At 42.6% G+C, this 15,874-nt stretch overlaps 1 protein-coding gene and 1 pseudogene across 2 annotated transcripts in view; one reads left to right on the top strand and one right to left on the bottom strand.

Annotated features, from left to right (window-relative positions):
• The first annotated feature begins 4,789 nt into the window (after window positions 1-4,789).
• Window positions 4,790-5,765, top strand: LOC114629662 (annotated as a pseudogene).
• Window positions 5,766-7,857: 2,092 nt separating this feature from the next.
• The window catches only part of LOC114629661 (T-cell immunoglobulin and mucin domain-containing protein 2-like), a 34,652-nt gene continuing 26,635 nt past the window's right edge, over window positions 7,858-15,874 (bottom strand). For both annotated transcript variants that reach the window (XM_028777737.1, XM_028777736.1), the window contains exons 7-9: window positions 11,962-12,073; window positions 11,045-11,081; window positions 7,858-8,045 (exon numbers count right to left, since the gene is read on the bottom strand). In XM_028777737.1, coding sequence (XP_028633570.1) covers window positions 7,925-8,045; window positions 11,045-11,081; window positions 11,962-12,073 — 270 coding nt within the window. In that variant the 3' untranslated portion in view covers window positions 7,858-7,924. The remainder of the gene's footprint in view (window positions 8,046-11,044; window positions 11,082-11,961; window positions 12,074-15,874) is intronic.

The following is a 15,874-nucleotide window of genomic DNA, read 5'->3' as shown; positions in this document are numbered from 1 at the left end:
TATATATATATATAATTTTTTCCTGGAAAGATGGGAAAAAGTCATGTGCATCTATTGTTTGCAGCAGGAAATTAGTGAAAGTATAGAACATCTTCCTTTAAATATTTGAATTATATTTGTGTGAGAGAGAGGAGGGAGAGGGGAGGGAGGGAGAGAGGGAGCTGTGTCTCATGCAATGTGTCACATGCAATGGCCCATGTGTAGAGAGGATCTTGAGAGAGTTAGTTCTCTTCTACCACGTGGAGCCCCAGGATTGAACTAGCTTGGCAACTACACCCTTGCATGTAGGATGTCACCCTTCTAGACAGAGGGGAAGTGTTAGGTTAAAATGCCACTCAAAACCATCATTATGGATGATGGGAAAGCTAAACTCATTATCTGAAGCATAGCAGAGTGAGGTTCTGTGATCACAGCCTGGCAGCAGCACCACCTTCACTTCCACACTGTACCACCCAGAATCACATAAGGAAGTCTCAATTCAGGACATTGACTAGAACTGACTGACCAGAAGCGAGTACGTTGGGATGTATCCTTGTTACTTGACCCAGTCCACTGTGGACTGCATGATTTCCAAGCAGTGCTCCAGGGCCATAGGAATGTGGAGGGTGCTGGCTGAGAGCAAACAAGCAGGTAGCACAGGTACATTCATTTCTTTCTGTGTTTAACTGTGGATATGGCATTCCTGGTCTCTTTTAAGTTCCTGCCTTAACTTTCCCACAATAACTGACCATAATAGGGAATTGAAAGACACAGCTGAATTTGACATCACTGCCTGCCAACTGATGACTTTCACAGAATTCATTGGGTAGAAGCACTTCTGGGGAGCATGGGTAAAAGATGCTATGTTGAGATCTGAACAGAAGGTCTCAGCTGCCTATGAAAAACCTGGACCCCACAGGACATCAAAACGTTCAATCAGTAGTTCACACCTAGATCTGAATGTCTGGAGATGTTTGGCTCTAATAGGTATGGTATGGGGTTCCTGATAAAGAAGGAGATTGTGTCAAGAAAGTGACAGGCAGTAAATTAAATGCTAGCAGATGAATACTGAAGAACATGAAGAAAGAGGATCCAACTATGGATTCAATGAATAAATACACAAGGGTAGGAGACCCAAGAGAAAGGCCTCAGTCCTCAGGAGAGAAAAGGAAGAGAGAAGTAAAATAGTGATGGATTGGTCTGTGGGATCTAACACTACAAAATATCAGGTCTGAGGACTGAGAAGTAACCACTGAGGTTATTCTAACTCATCCCTAATGGCTTCATGGGATCACATACTCTTATAGGACACAGAAGACCCCTCAATTTCCAGTTCACTCTCCATGGTTTTCATTGCCTGAAGTCAAACACAATTGGAAAACATTAAATGAAGTAGTACATGAGTCAACGATTTTTAAGATTTTGCTTGTAAGCTGCCATGAGTAGGGTGGCAGCATGTCATCCTGTTCTGTACCTTCTCGTTGCAATGTGAGTCACCCCACTGCCCAGCATCATTGTGGAGCGTGTGCCATATGGGATGTCAAAACTGACTACTGTAGCATTCCGAGATGTGTATGATCCACCTAGCATAACCTTGCATTTCAGGTGTCTACCAGCATTCCAGAGGGTTCCCTCTGCAGAGGGAAGTTACTGTATAGTATTCATAAATATACTTGTCCAGTAAGTGGGCTCTCTTCATTTATTTACTCATTCATTCACTCATTTTTTCTCTTTCCACTTACCATTTCTTATACTTCAAATGTTTAATGTTTAATTTATTTCTTGGTAATTTCATACACGGATACAATATATTTAGATCCTATATGCTTCACATCCTCCAACTTTCTAAAGTTGCCCTAAATGTTTTAGGATACCCCATCCTCCTTCCATGTCAAGTCTTTTTGTTTGGTTTGGTTTGGTTTTTGTTTTTTTGAGACAAGGTTTCTCTGTGTAGCCCTGGATGTCCTAGAACAGGTTCTGTAGACCAGATTAACCTCAAATTCGCAAATATGGCAGCCTCTTCTTCCTGAATGCTATGATTAAAAGCAGGTGTCACCACTCCCAGTTTCTATGGTGGTTTTTTTTTTCTCTTAATATCCTTGAGTCTAATCATTGTTCATTTGCACATGCATAGAGGGCCATCCACTAGAAAATGAGCAACCTAAAAAAATGACTCAAAATTTTTCTCTCCTCCTGACCCATATGCGAGAGGAATCAGCCCAATCCAAACCCACACTGTGGACCTGTCCTGCGGTAGGACTGCCCTTCCCTGCTCCTGCTCACCTTTGGGAGCCCTGTCTCCTCCCTCTGCTTCCTGGGAAACTGCAGGGAGGAGACTCAGGCTTCTGCCCACTTCTCTGATCACATGCCCTCTCTCCCCCTCCCAGGGATCTTTTCATTTCCTGCTGCACTTCTGAAGCTCTGTATTTTCTTCCTTGGGAAACAGCCTGCTTTTTCTTATTCTAATCAACTGCTTCCCAGGCTCAGAAAGAGGCAGTCTCTAATCTTCCTTCTCATCTGGAAGTCCCTGTACCCTGGATATCCAAATCAGTTCAAAACTCATCTGACACATGTACAAAAACTCTGCACATGGATACTCATGGCAGATAGCTTAGTTTCCAGAAGTTAGAAACTTCCAAACCTTCTCCTATAGCAATGAGTCAACAAGCTTTAGTATCCTCCAGCAATGAACTAAATGGTACTTATCTGCAGAGTCTGGAGCTGTGCTGGCCATGGTCATGTACCCATTATCTCTGCACTCAAGGTTCTGAGGCAGGAGGATGTCAAGTTAGAAGCTAACCTCCTATACAGGAAGAACCTACCTCAGAAAAGTTAAACCCCAGGTCTGGAGAGATGGCTCATCAGTAGGTCCATGGCTATTCTTACAGAAGACACCGATTCAATTCCCAGTACTCACCCATAGCTGCCTGTATTTCTGATTCCAGGGGACTGGACACTATTTTTGGTCTCCCTGGGCAGGTTCACACACATATAAGTAAAACTTTTAAAAACAAACAAGAACCACAAAGAAACAAAATATAGTTGAGATTTAGGAAAGGAGGGAGGGATAACTGGATGACACAGGTACCTCAGGGTCAGGACATGTCATCAGTTATCAAGGAGACTAGAGTTTGGTGCCTTTGAGGCTGAGCTAATGGGTAAAACAGATTCTGAGGGGATCTATTGTTCATTGTAAAGCCTGGGAATTTAGCACTTCTGGGATTATTTCCTGGCCTGTCACACTATTCTCTATGAAGCAATATTGGTGAATATACGTCATAATATATCTGTAAAAACACAGAATGCACAAGAACAAGAGAAAGAGACTGTGGACTTCAGTTGATAATTGTGCCAACGTTAGTTCATCAGTCTTGACATCTGTGCCACAATGATGGGGAATGCTGATGCTGGCAAGGCCTCTCCCTCTTCCCCTCCCCTTCCTCTCCTCTCTTTCTCCTCTCTTCCTCTCCTTCTCCCAACTTTTCTCTCTCTCTTGCTCAATCTCATTCTCTCTCTCAGTCAGTCATGTGTGTATGCCTGTGTAGGTTGGAAAAGGTGGTTTTGTAAAAAAAAAAAAACAAAACAAAAAAACAAAAAAACTGTACTTTCCACTTAGCACTTAGTTTTGCTATGAGCATACAACTATTCTTAAACAAACAAAATCTGCTAAAATTGACTGAATCATCATCAAAATATTTTTAGGCTTCTGCAGGTGGGAAACTGGTAAAGACAGTCATCCCATATAACCTGCCCTTACTGACCTCACGCTCTGCCCATGACTTAGACACCAGCCCCTGACATCTTGAGATTGCAATTAGTGGGCTGGTAGAGAGTTTCCAGCTCTCCAGATGACTCAGCTGAGTGGCCCAAGTGACAAACGACAGGTCTTGATGAGCCCTTGATATTTCCCCAAGCTTCAACACTCTCTTGTAAGTAATCACAAAGATAAAGTAAGATGACTGAATAAAAGACACACATGAGAAAGTTTAACTTCTAATATTGTGCTCAGAAGTATTTATGAACCTCAAAAGACCACCAAGGAGCCAACACCAATATAATCCCGTTAGGGTCTCTTTATTATAAACTCGAGTTTGGGCTAACTCACTGCTAACCCCTCGGATGGTTTGGTGAAGCAGCTCTGAACCCCGAGCAAGTGAGGGGGTGTTTAGCCTGACAAGCATCTAATAGAATGACTACTGTAAGTTGACAGGTGGGTGCTCTGAAGCAAGACCGTGACATTCACAAGCAGTCTGAAAGTATATCTGAAACAATCAGACTAATCTTTGACTGATGGATGCTAGGAAGTTGCAGGCTTAGCTCTGGGTTATGGGCCAAGGACAAGCCATGAGGTGCTTTCTGAGTGTACACTTGAGTGTAGCTTAGGTTCAGCTGTAGGTCATTTTCTTAGACTTTTTTTTTTTTTTCTTTTAAGATGGAGGCTGGGCCCCGTCGCGGCGGTCGGGGGCACTCGCAGTCCGCAGCCTTCGGGCGGGCCGGGCTCCGGGCGGCGGGCGCTTTGTGCGGGGGGCCGCGAGCCCGGGCCGGGCTGGGCCGGGCGGCTGGGGGGCTCTAGCGACCTCAGCCCCGGGCCGGCTCCATTTTGTCTGGGGAGCCCGCGAGCGGGGAGCGCGACGCCCCGGAGCGGCCGCTTTGTCTCCCGCATCCCGGCGGCGGCGGCGTTGGGCGCAGGCGGCGGGGGGATGCGCTCCGCGGGGCTGCCCAGGCACCTACGAACCGAGGCGGCGGGTTCCCGCGAGGAACGAGCGGCCTGGCGGGTCCCCGGCCCGCACCGCGCCTACAGCATGCAGCCATCTGGCGTGTGGCTCTCCCCGGACTTGCCCCGAAGGTTAAAATTGGACAAGGATTCACCACCTTTTTGACAGGTGTTTGAGAACACCACTGATACACAATTCTGACAGTATTTCATGACAATGGATGGCGACAGCTCTACAACAGAGCTTCTCAACTGGGGGTTTCTGGAGACTACATCGGAGGAAGTCATTATGTGATCCAGCCCCACGATGATACTGAGGACAGCATGAATGATCGTGAAGATACAAATGGTTCAAAAGAAAGTTTCAGAGAACAAGATATTTATCTTCTAATTGCAAATGTGGCTAGGATAATGAAAAAAGGCCATACCTCAAACAGGAAAGATCGCAAAAGATGCCAAAGAATGTGTTCAGGAATGTGTGAGTGAATTTATAAGCTACAGAACGTCTGCAGCAAGCGAAAGGTGTCATCAGGAGAAGCGGAAGACAATCAGTGGGGAGGACATTTTGTTTGCTATGTCCACTCTAGGCTTTGACAGCTACGTGGAGCCTCTGAAACTGTACCTTCAGAAGTTCAGAGAGGCCATGAAAGGAGAGAAGGGCATCGGTGGAGGAGTCTCTGCTACACATGGACTCAGTGAGGAGCTCGCAGAGGAGGCATTCACTAACCAGTTACCGGCTGGCTTAATAACTGCAGATGGTCAACAACAAAATGCTATGGTTTACACGACGTCCTATCAACAGATTTCTGGTGTCCAGCAAATTCAGTTTTCCTGATCTGAAGAAAGGATGGAGAGCCGGGCATGTGTGGAGAGTGGGAGACTGGCGGAGTCTGGAGCAGAGGCTTTGGAGGAAGCGAGGGTGGAGCCGCCTCCTTGTAGAGTACTAGCTGTAATGTAGCTTCCTGATGCTTGACTAATTGAGGTGTTAATTCTGACTTGAGAATCTTTTTCATGAATGATTTTAAAAGAAAAAAATTGGATTTTAAAGGTATTAAAATATTTTTGTTTTGTACGAAAATAAAAGATGGAGGCTGATCCTAAGATGGGATAGGTTTGGCCTTTCAATATTACTTTTAAAATCACACTGTAGACCATAACTCCTGTACCATCACCATCCACAGTCCTTCTAGGAAAGTTACAAATCAGGGCTGTCTTTGCTAAAACCCTTCTTTTTTGATGTATACTTGATGCATATTTAAGAAAAAAATAAAACAATATACTTTCTTTTTTCTTTTTTCTTTCTTTTTTTCTTTCTTTTTTTGTGTTTTTGTTTTTTTCGAGACAGGGTTTCTCTGTATAGCCCGGGCTGTCCTGGAACTCACTCTGTAGACAAGGCTGGCCTAGAACTCAGAAATCCGCCTGCCTCTGCCTCTCAAGTGCTGGGATTAAAGGCGTGTGCCACCACCACCTGGCTAACAATATATTTTAAACACAATCTTTTTAGAGTAGATGAGGGAAGCTCCATCAGCAAACCCAGAATGCAACAATCCACTATCTAACTTTCCAATAACCAACCAACCAACCAACCAACCAACCAACCAACCAATCAAACAACCAAACAACCAACCAACCAAGAAACACAAAAAACCCAATACAACAAAACAAGCAAACAAAAAACAAAAGTCACCCACCAACCAACCACCCAAACAATCAACCAAACATAACCCAAGCAGACTCCTATTCATTTCCTAGAACTCTGTAGTACAGCACTGAGAATGTGTACTGAGCTCCAGCACCCTTCTCTCCTTGGCTACCATGGGCTGAATGTCTCTGATCTGGTGTCAGGAATCACTCAAACTGAAGTAGACATTAAGACATTATAGCCAATCTGCTCTTTTTAACAATCAAACTGCAACAGCCTTTATTAATTCTTAGCAAAACTAAATATTTTATTGATTGTGACAAACTGATTCATTATGAAAAATATGCTGTCTTTCTGAAGTAATTTTAAATATAAACGTGTCCTGAAGACAATTTAGAAATTTAGAAGTCTGAAGGAAACGCATGATAGTCTCAAACTCTGTCACAACTGGAATAGGACTTCTCTCAGCAGAGAGCCTGTGTCCTGTTCTCTCTCCTTTCCTTCCCCCTTCATTTCTGCATTGCTCCACCTAGCACCTAATTCAGAGCTCAGGGGGTCAGTATAGGATCAGTGAGCATCAAGATAGAAGTGGAGTAAAAATAGCACTAATAAACTGAATCCCTTGATCCATTATTTTCTTCCCCTGATGTGTGCTTGGTCCATATTCACTGTGGTAACCTCTCTTAAAAAGAAACACCCATCCTTATCCTAAGCTCAACTCCATAATAGATGTTCATATTTCCAGAATTATGAGAAATTTGCCACCTCTAAAAGTGACATTAGATTCCCTTGAAACCTTCATGCTCCCATGATTGAAGCCCTTTGGGGCAGATGGGGGAAGTGGAATTTCAATGCATGATAAAATAGATTTTAAAAAAGGCCAGGCAGTGGTGGCGTACACCTTTAATCCCAGCACTTGGGAGGCAGAGACAGGCAGATTTCTGAGTTCGAGGCCAGCCTGGTCTACAGAGTGAGTTCCAGGACAGCCAGGACTACATAGAGGAACCCTGTCTCAAAACAATAACAACAAAAATAGATTTAAAAAAAAAAACATGATTATGAAATTCTGAATTCAGGTCTTCCCTCCCACCCACACTTTTTTGTTTAAACTTTTAAATATTAGTCCTCTTTTAATGGTTTAAATAACTATTTCTATATTACTGGTAATTATGTAGACTCAAAAAAATCAACCTTTGCTGGGCGGTGGTGGCACACGCCTTTAATCCCAGCACTTGGGAGGCAGAGGCAGGCGGATTTCTGAGTTCGAGGCCAGCCTGGTCTACAGAGAGTTCCAGGACAGCCCGGGCTACACACAGAAACCCTGTCTCGAAAAAAAAAAAAATCATCAACCTTCTAAGATGTTCACATTTGAGAGAATCGCTGCAGTGAGTGGAGACACTGAGGTGGTGTTGTTACAAGAATTAGGATGATGTTAACCTGAGTTTTGAGTATACTCAGTAGAGGGTTACCCTCTCCACTGCAGCTGGAAGAACCAACAAAGAAAATTGCTTTGGAGCTGTAATGGGTGTTTGACTGTGAAATCAACGACAATCTCTTTAATTTCAGGCAGAAGGCACCTCAGGGGATCACTAGGATTCTTCTTCAGGATAAGGACTGTCTTCAATAATGTAGACCTTGTCTTCACCTCTGGCTTGCTCCACCACTTTTTTTGGGGATGCACCAATCTTAGAGACAGGGAAGGGAACAAAGCTGCAAAGAGAGAGAAAGAGAGAGATGTTGAAAGGATAAGAGGCCATCTTTAAAGTCTGAGTAGAACATTCATGATACATACTCAGGACTCCAGCAGCCCCACCCACAAAGACTATTACAGTGAACAGTACCACACAGGTCCTCAGTATTACATTGTAGAAATGTGTGATTAATCATCAGACTAAGAATTATTTTGTTTTTAAAAAGCAGCTCATATGGGAATCTTTCACATTACTTATGTAATAGAATGTAGGGAGACAGATAACTAGCATCAAAGCAGGTACCTGATTAGGATGTGCATTTAGAACTGAAAGTTCTGTATTTACTTTGGACTGTGATGCTTTAGTGAGGGTTAGCAGGGTCTGGTTACCTAAGTAGATGACCCTGGAACAATGGAAGGATGGAAGGAAAGAACCAGCATCACAGTGCTGCCCTCTGACCTTCACAGGTGCCTTGACACATTGCCTGTCCCCTCCACCTCCAGCCAAGGCACTATGCCTACAATTAATACGAAGTTCTTTTTTTAAAGAAATGGTATTGAAACCTAAACAGAATTTATATTCTCTAACAATAAGTGTAGAGTAGAAAAACATTTAAAACTTTAGAGGGAAAAGGGTAGTACTTCCGGGTCCCAGGAGGAAGGAAAGGGATGCAGGAGAAAAAGTTGATATAAATCTACATAATGATACAAATTTTGAAATTAATTTTACTACTCTTATATAGGCATCATGCCTGTGCAACTCATCTAAGAATATGAGGCTTGGACCCAGTCCTTCTAATAGGTGCTATTACAACACAGTGCCTTTTCACAAGGGCTGGAGTCTGTTACATAATATCAAAGACCACTTGCATGACACACACTCACATATATTGCCTGCACGAAAACATCAGGCACTGAACTGAAGGAAATCACTTTTCATTTCCTGCTTTCCATTGCAGCTACAGGAGGTGCTTTAGTTGCAGAGTTCATTCGCTACCCCTGTTATCAGGGTAGTCACAGTGGACTGATATTTGAGCCTCCTAGAACTCATGGAAGAGCACATCATAGAAGAAAAGAGACTAACTTTAACTGTCGGTGAGGTATGACATAATGGAGCTTGGTCACTTGTGCCCAGCAGCCATCTCTATTATGTAGACCCAAAATGAAGCTCTCTAGTTGGCCACATGAAGGATATCTGTGCTGAGAATTACAAAGAAAAGAGCAATCCAGCTTCACTCTGCATGAAACAGTCACACATGTAGGGAGACAGTGTAGAGTCAAGATACTCAGGAGGCAGTGTGAGAGATACAACTGAGGAAGTCCCCGAATTTGTTAAGTAGTGCTTAGTTTGGCTTCCTAGTCTTTCTTTCTTTCTTTCTTTCTTTCTTTCTTTCTTTCTTTCTTTCTTTCTTTCTTTCTTTCTTTCTCTCTCTCTCTCTCTTTCTTTCTTTCTTTCTTTCATTCTTTTTCTTTCTTTCTTCTTTATTTATTTATATTGTATTTATTTGTTCATTCATTCATTCATTCATTCATTCACTTGGTTTTGTCAGTGTCTCTCTAGGTTGCTATGACTATCCTGTAACTCCCTATATAGACCAGGCTGCCTCACACTCACAGAGATCCACCTGCCTCAATCTCCTCAGTGTTGGAATTAAAGGTGTGAGCCACCACACCTGGCTTCATTCATTTATTTTTAGGCAGGGTGTTTCTAGAAGTCTCAGCTGGTCTTAAACATATAGTCCTCCACACCTTTAATCCCAGTAGTCTGGAGGCAGAGGTAGGCAGATCTGTGTTCAAGGCCAGCCTGGTCTAGAGCTAGCTTCAGGACAGCAAAGGCTACAGGAAGAAACTTTGTTTATGTAGGGGGAGGTGTCGGTTCCCTAAGTGGTTCTCGATTATGTCAATAGAGGAGGTGGAAGCCAATTACAGGGCGAAGGAGAAACGGTGGGACTTCCAGGTCCCAGGAGGGAAGTCATGTGACACAGAGGAGATACAGGGAGGGGACTTACAATGGAAAAACTAGAAAGGGCTTCTAGAGTAAGATAAACTGAAAAGCCTGCAAGGCAGACACTAGTGTAGTGAGTGAAGGGGACTGGCATGAAACTGTGGAAACACTGGCCGTGCCACAGTTCCATTGCATTTCCCGAAACATCAGGAATTATCTTCCTTTAAATCGTTTGCTTTCTTTGGGCTCCCTTAAAGAGCCCACCACCCAGTCCTGTCATCTCCAGATTACTTGCCTAACAGCACCTAAAAGGACCTGTCTATTAGCTTGTATGCTTTCTGATACATTTCATCAGTTTTTAATAAAATAGGTACTCGATGAAAGAAAATATTGAATAAACCAAGAGTGGATAAAACAAAAAGGTACTCATTCAGCCCCATGATGCAAAATTTACATTTCAGCATCTGCCTAGAAGAGATTAGAATTCTAATTCTAATCTTGAGGGATCTTCAGTTTCTGTCTAGAAATAAATGTTAGGAAAGGCAAATTGTATAAAATATCTCTGAGAAGTGAGGATAGCAAGAAAAGGTCTTGCCCAGGGGGTAGTGGCCCAGTGCTTTAACTTAGCATTCAGGAGGAGGCAGGCAGATCTGAGTTCCAGGCCAACCTGGTCTACAAATTGAGTTACTTGACAGCCATGGCTTCACAGAGAAAACAAAACAAACAAAAGAAAACAGGTGTGTGTGTGTGTGTGTGTGTGTGTGTGTGTGTGACGTCATTAAACTTCAGTTTTGGATCCAAGGTGCAAAATGGGAGCCAAGCATTATGGACCACACCTGTAATCCCAGAAAGAAAGAGTCTGAGTGAGGTAGGAGGTCTGTGAGTTCTAGTCTGGCCTAGGCTACATAGAAAGTTTCAGGTCAGTCTGTGTCACATAATAAGACCCTGTCTCAAGTCAACCAATTGACCAACAGATCAATCAGGAAAGAATGATTTAGTGGCTAAAGAGAGCATGGGGAGGAATTCTTAAGACAGTGAGTTCAAAAAGAATCAACACAATCCATATCGGCTTACCTCAGAGAGCCCGACTTCTTTTGCATAATTATGAACCCTAAATTGGGGTGGGAGAAGGATGGTGAGAGAGGTTGAAAGGAAAGTTGAACTGAAATCAGAAACACTCATGACATTTTCTTCTAATCAAAGACATTGTTTCTGTTTTTAATTGATGCATCCACTGGTAGCTTTGGGTAATTTCTTCCTGTGCAGCGAAGGAAGGATCTTCTTATTCATTGTTTGGTATACTCACTCACCTACCCTCAGTTGCTAAAATGACATTGTAAAGTATCGTTCACAAAACGAAACAAAGAATTGTAGATATTTCTAATGGGCTGCTAGAGAACAAGATTTTGAGGGAATAATAGGCAACTTTGGACTGAGGAAGGCAACACATTTGTGGCATTTTATCCAATTTCTATGTAATTCTCCCTTTTAGGCACTGATATGGTGTCTAATCACAGAATTGGAATGCTGGGGTGAAAAGCATTTGCCACTAGAGGTAGCATAAATAAACTTTTCAGATAAACATGTTCTAAATAATTAGAGGGAAACATCCTGAACTGGCATAGTCTTGATTATTTTTGTTTGTTTTTTGAGACAGGGCTTCCCTGTACAACCTAGCCTGTCATGGAATTCTCTCTGAAGACCAGGTCTACCATACAAATCACAGTTTTACAGACCAGGGTTCTTTCAAGACCTGGTAGCAATGGTTCAACATTACTGAGCATGCACCAGGTACCAGAAACCACCTGTAGTGCTATGTAGGTCCTGATACACCCCTTGGGGAATGGATAGCTTACTGTGTGTCTCAGATCTGGGCAAATGGAAATCATGCGAACTCAAAACCCCTGTGGCATGTACATTTGCTTAAAGTCAGTCAGAAGGACTGAGAATCCTGGCTCCTCTTCCCTGGGGACAGTCGTGATATTACTTACTGGTGATAACCACAGTGCTCACAAGCAGCAGCAGCAGCAAGGCTGCGATGGAGATGCCGACATAGAAGCCCTTAGTCAGGGTTTTCTGAGGCTTCTGTGGAAGGATTGCTTCCTAAGGAAACAATAAATAAAATAACAGTAATAATAAATAGACAAACCAATAAGTAAATAGCAAACCAAAGGGGCATCAAGGATCAGAAAACACAAGCTAGACCTTAAACCTAGACCTTCATCTTCTCTGGCCTGGGGCTAGTCTGGAATTTACAGCAAGATTCACCGAGCTAAGGCAGTAATGGGGAGTGGAACATGGAGACATGCAAATTCAAAGTGCCTTCAAGGCTGATGGAAAGGTGTTCTGTGCTACTCAAGTTGATGACGTGTTGTGTATAATAACTCAGTCAAGTTCTGACTGCATGCTTAATGTGGGTTGATGTATCATATATTTGAGTATGTCTCTTTTAATAGTCAGTAATGTATTCCATAAAGGCATCATCTTATGATAATAAAAAAGAAAAAAATAATTCAACTCTAACTCTACTTGCTCTCAGTATGCTCAGCTGATGGACCTGGTCTTTTATCAAGACTCTACTTGTGAATGCAATTCAAGATTCCACATCTTTACAAAATTCCAATACCAAATGGTCAGCACTGAAAACATATACAAAAATAACATATATATACTGGGATTGTATTTATATTTTAGGAATATATATATATGTATATATATATATATATACATATATATATGTGTGTGTGTGTGTGTGTAATATTTAACATATAATATAAATTATATATATGTATATTAAAAATGTGTAGGAAGCCGCGCATGCGCTGGCTGAAGCCGCGTTTGCCTGGCATCCGGGATTCTTCCTAGTAAACAAGTAAATTGCGCATGTGCCATGGTAAAAGCCCATCCCACGGCATTTGGCGCGCAACGAGTAAGCAGCCAATCAGAGGTGAATACACCGCTCTAGGGTATATAAGCAGTGCTTTCCCAGGCCTGGGCGTCTTCTTCCACCATTTTGTTTTTGGGAATAAACGTGTTCATACGGAAGGATTCTGATGTGTGTGTGCGTGTGCGTTCTTGCTGGCGAGACGATTACACGCGCGACCCACAAAAATGAAAGGAATAGAGACCATAAATTAGAGAAAAAGCAAGGAGAGGGGATGTGGAAGGGTATGGGAGCCGGGAAAGAAAAGGGGAAATTAATGGAATTACATTAAAAAACTTGCTAAAAAAAAAAAACTAGGAAGACTCTACTCATGGATGCAGCCTGATTAACACCTTGTGGTGAGACAGAATGGAGAATTTCTCCCAGTGTCCTGGTGCAGGTGACTGGGCATCATCACCTACTGGAATAAGACAGGTTGGGCATCAGCTTAGGCCCCTTCATAGTTCAACAGTGATCTACTGGCCCTAAGCAGAACCCATGAAATGAGTGTAAGTTTAGTTAGCAGACCATGAGATCAGGTCTTTGCCCTTATATGAACCTCATCTCTGGATCACAACCCCAGCTCCTCTGCTTAGTCAGTGAGAACATGGGCACATTAGCTCAGCTCTGTTAGCTGTGTCTCTATGGTTACAAATAACACGCTCAGTGGAATTCTTGGGTAAGGTACTCTCAGATGCTTCTTGACAAATACCCTGGAGAATGTAGGAGAAAACAAGGTTTGTTTGTTGTTATGACAGGGTCTTCTGTATCCTAGGCTGGTCTGAAACTCACTAGTTGACAATGATGTTAAACCTCTGATCCTCCTGCCTAAGCCTTCTGAGAGCTTGGATCACAGCCCTGTCACCATGCCCACATGAACATTTACTTCGTAACATTTTCCTGATTGTGAATGGCAGCAAAGCCTATCCTTTCTCATTCATCTTCACAAATTTCCTTCAATGTTTTCATGAGATAGAGGCCAGGAAGTTGATCTACTGAGTCCAGACCTATGCTGCCGTTGCTAGGTATGGGGGAGCACACCTTGTTCTCAGAACCTGAGAGGTGGAAGCAGGAGGGTTGGGAGGTCAAGATCCTTCCCAGGTACAGAGCAATTTCACAGCCAGCTTGAGCTACGTGGGATTCTGTCTCAGATACCTAAACAAACACCGAAAACAATGCTGTGTGCTGCTGTGCATTGTTTTCAATGCACCGAGAGATAAAATATTTATTGGGTTTATCTATACTAAAGTTCACTAATAACTTAGTTGTAGTTTTTAACTTTCAGTGAACTGTGAAGCTGTGACAGGTGATTTAGCCAGATAATTACTTCTAATGGATATGTATGCAAACATTCCCTATTGTTAACTTTTATTTCAATTTAAGATTTGACTTTATGTGTGAACTTGTGCTGAACTTTTTAACATGTGATCATGTCTTCTGAAAGATGTATATGCGCGAGTTCAAAGAGAACAGTGAGGGGAACTGAGCTGAGGAGTTTTTAGACAGAACACTTTTTAGATAGAACTGAACTCAAGAAGAACTTAGAAGTATAGGCACAGCATTGGGAGAAAAGGCACTGAGAGTTAGAACATCATTGTGACCTCAGAGCAGGAGGAGAGAGCAAGATTAGAAGGAGAATGCAGAGTGAAGTAACTTAGAAACTATAAGTAACAAAAAAACTAAGAGAGCAACGTGCAGAATGCAGAGGGAAAGAGGAAAAAAGAAGAAGCTTCAGAGAGCAGAAGGAGCAGGCAGGCTCCTCCTTACCATGGGGGCAGAACAGGTTTTTTCTTAATAACAAGGCAGGCTTAATCTTATTAAAGGAACAAAGCTTTCTTCTTACAAACTTGAGTTTAATTCATTTAGAATTAAAAGGGTAGAAGCTTTTTCTTTCTCTATGCAATAAAGATTGGAGCTTATTTTTTTCATCCAGAATGAGTGAGTTCTTTCTGCACCAGTCCTTGGTCTTTTGCTCCATATGTATATATAAGCATGTGTGTGTGTGTGTGTGTGTGTGTGTGTGTGTGTGTATGTGTGTAAGTATGAGAATGCATACAAGCTGGCCCAACTGGTTTGAATGGAAATGTATAAATGTGCGTGCATGAATCTGTATATAAACTTATGTTAGTTTATACATATTTGCTTATGTAAAAGTTTTTCCTTCTGCAAGCGCTATACTCTTCTCCTGGTTCTTTTTTTTTTTTTTTCGAGACAGGGTTTCTCTGTGTAGCCCTAGCTGTCCTGGATCCTGGAACTCACTCTGTAGACTAGGCTTGCCTCGAACTCAGAAATCTGCCTGCCTCTGCCTCCCAAGTGCTGGGACTGAAGGTGTGCGCTGCCACCACCACCCGCCTGGCTCTTCTCCTGGTTCAATAGAAGTTTATTGCTCCAAACTTCCCTCTAGAGCTCTACAAGTAAGAGGCATCTGGAGAAAAGGGAAAAAGGCTCTAGCAATTAATCCTTTACTTAATCTCCTGCTGTTTTAGGATGAGGTGCTAAGTGCCAGAGACTGTAATTTCTGGCCTCAGAGGAACTCACAAGAAAGAAGACCTCCACCCCCTGACCCGCATCCAGCAAGGGCCCTGCTTTACTCTCCATAGTCAAATAATTTTCATAACTCTTCATAACTCCATCTCTGCCTATTTTCTTACCCCTACCCCCATTTCTCCTGTGCTACTTACACACACTAAAAACAAACCTTTTTTCTTCCTGGAGCCAAGAGGAAAATACTCCATTGATGAGTGTATCTAGAATTTCTGTAGAGTGAGAACTAAAGCATGGAATAGAGAAAGTCTAGGGAAAGTCATGCAAAAGTCATTTGAGAGTGTCTAAGACATTAATACCTCATGTGGAGGTTTGTTTACAGTAAAGAAAAATCACCAGTGGGCTCTACAGACCATGGTCAGAGGGTAGAAAAACAATACTAGGGGTTCCTAAATGAACTTCTTGAATTTAGATACCCTTTGTAAGCATCAATTTCT

This window comes from Grammomys surdaster, unplaced genomic scaffold (assembly GCF_004785775.1).
Source record: "Grammomys surdaster isolate TR1022 unplaced genomic scaffold, NIH_TR_1.0 313, whole genome shotgun sequence".
Taxonomy (NCBI): Eukaryota; Metazoa; Chordata; class Mammalia; order Rodentia; family Muridae; genus Grammomys; species Grammomys surdaster.
Note: the sequence above shows the minus strand (reverse complement) of the source record. Positions and strands in the feature narration are given on the sequence as shown.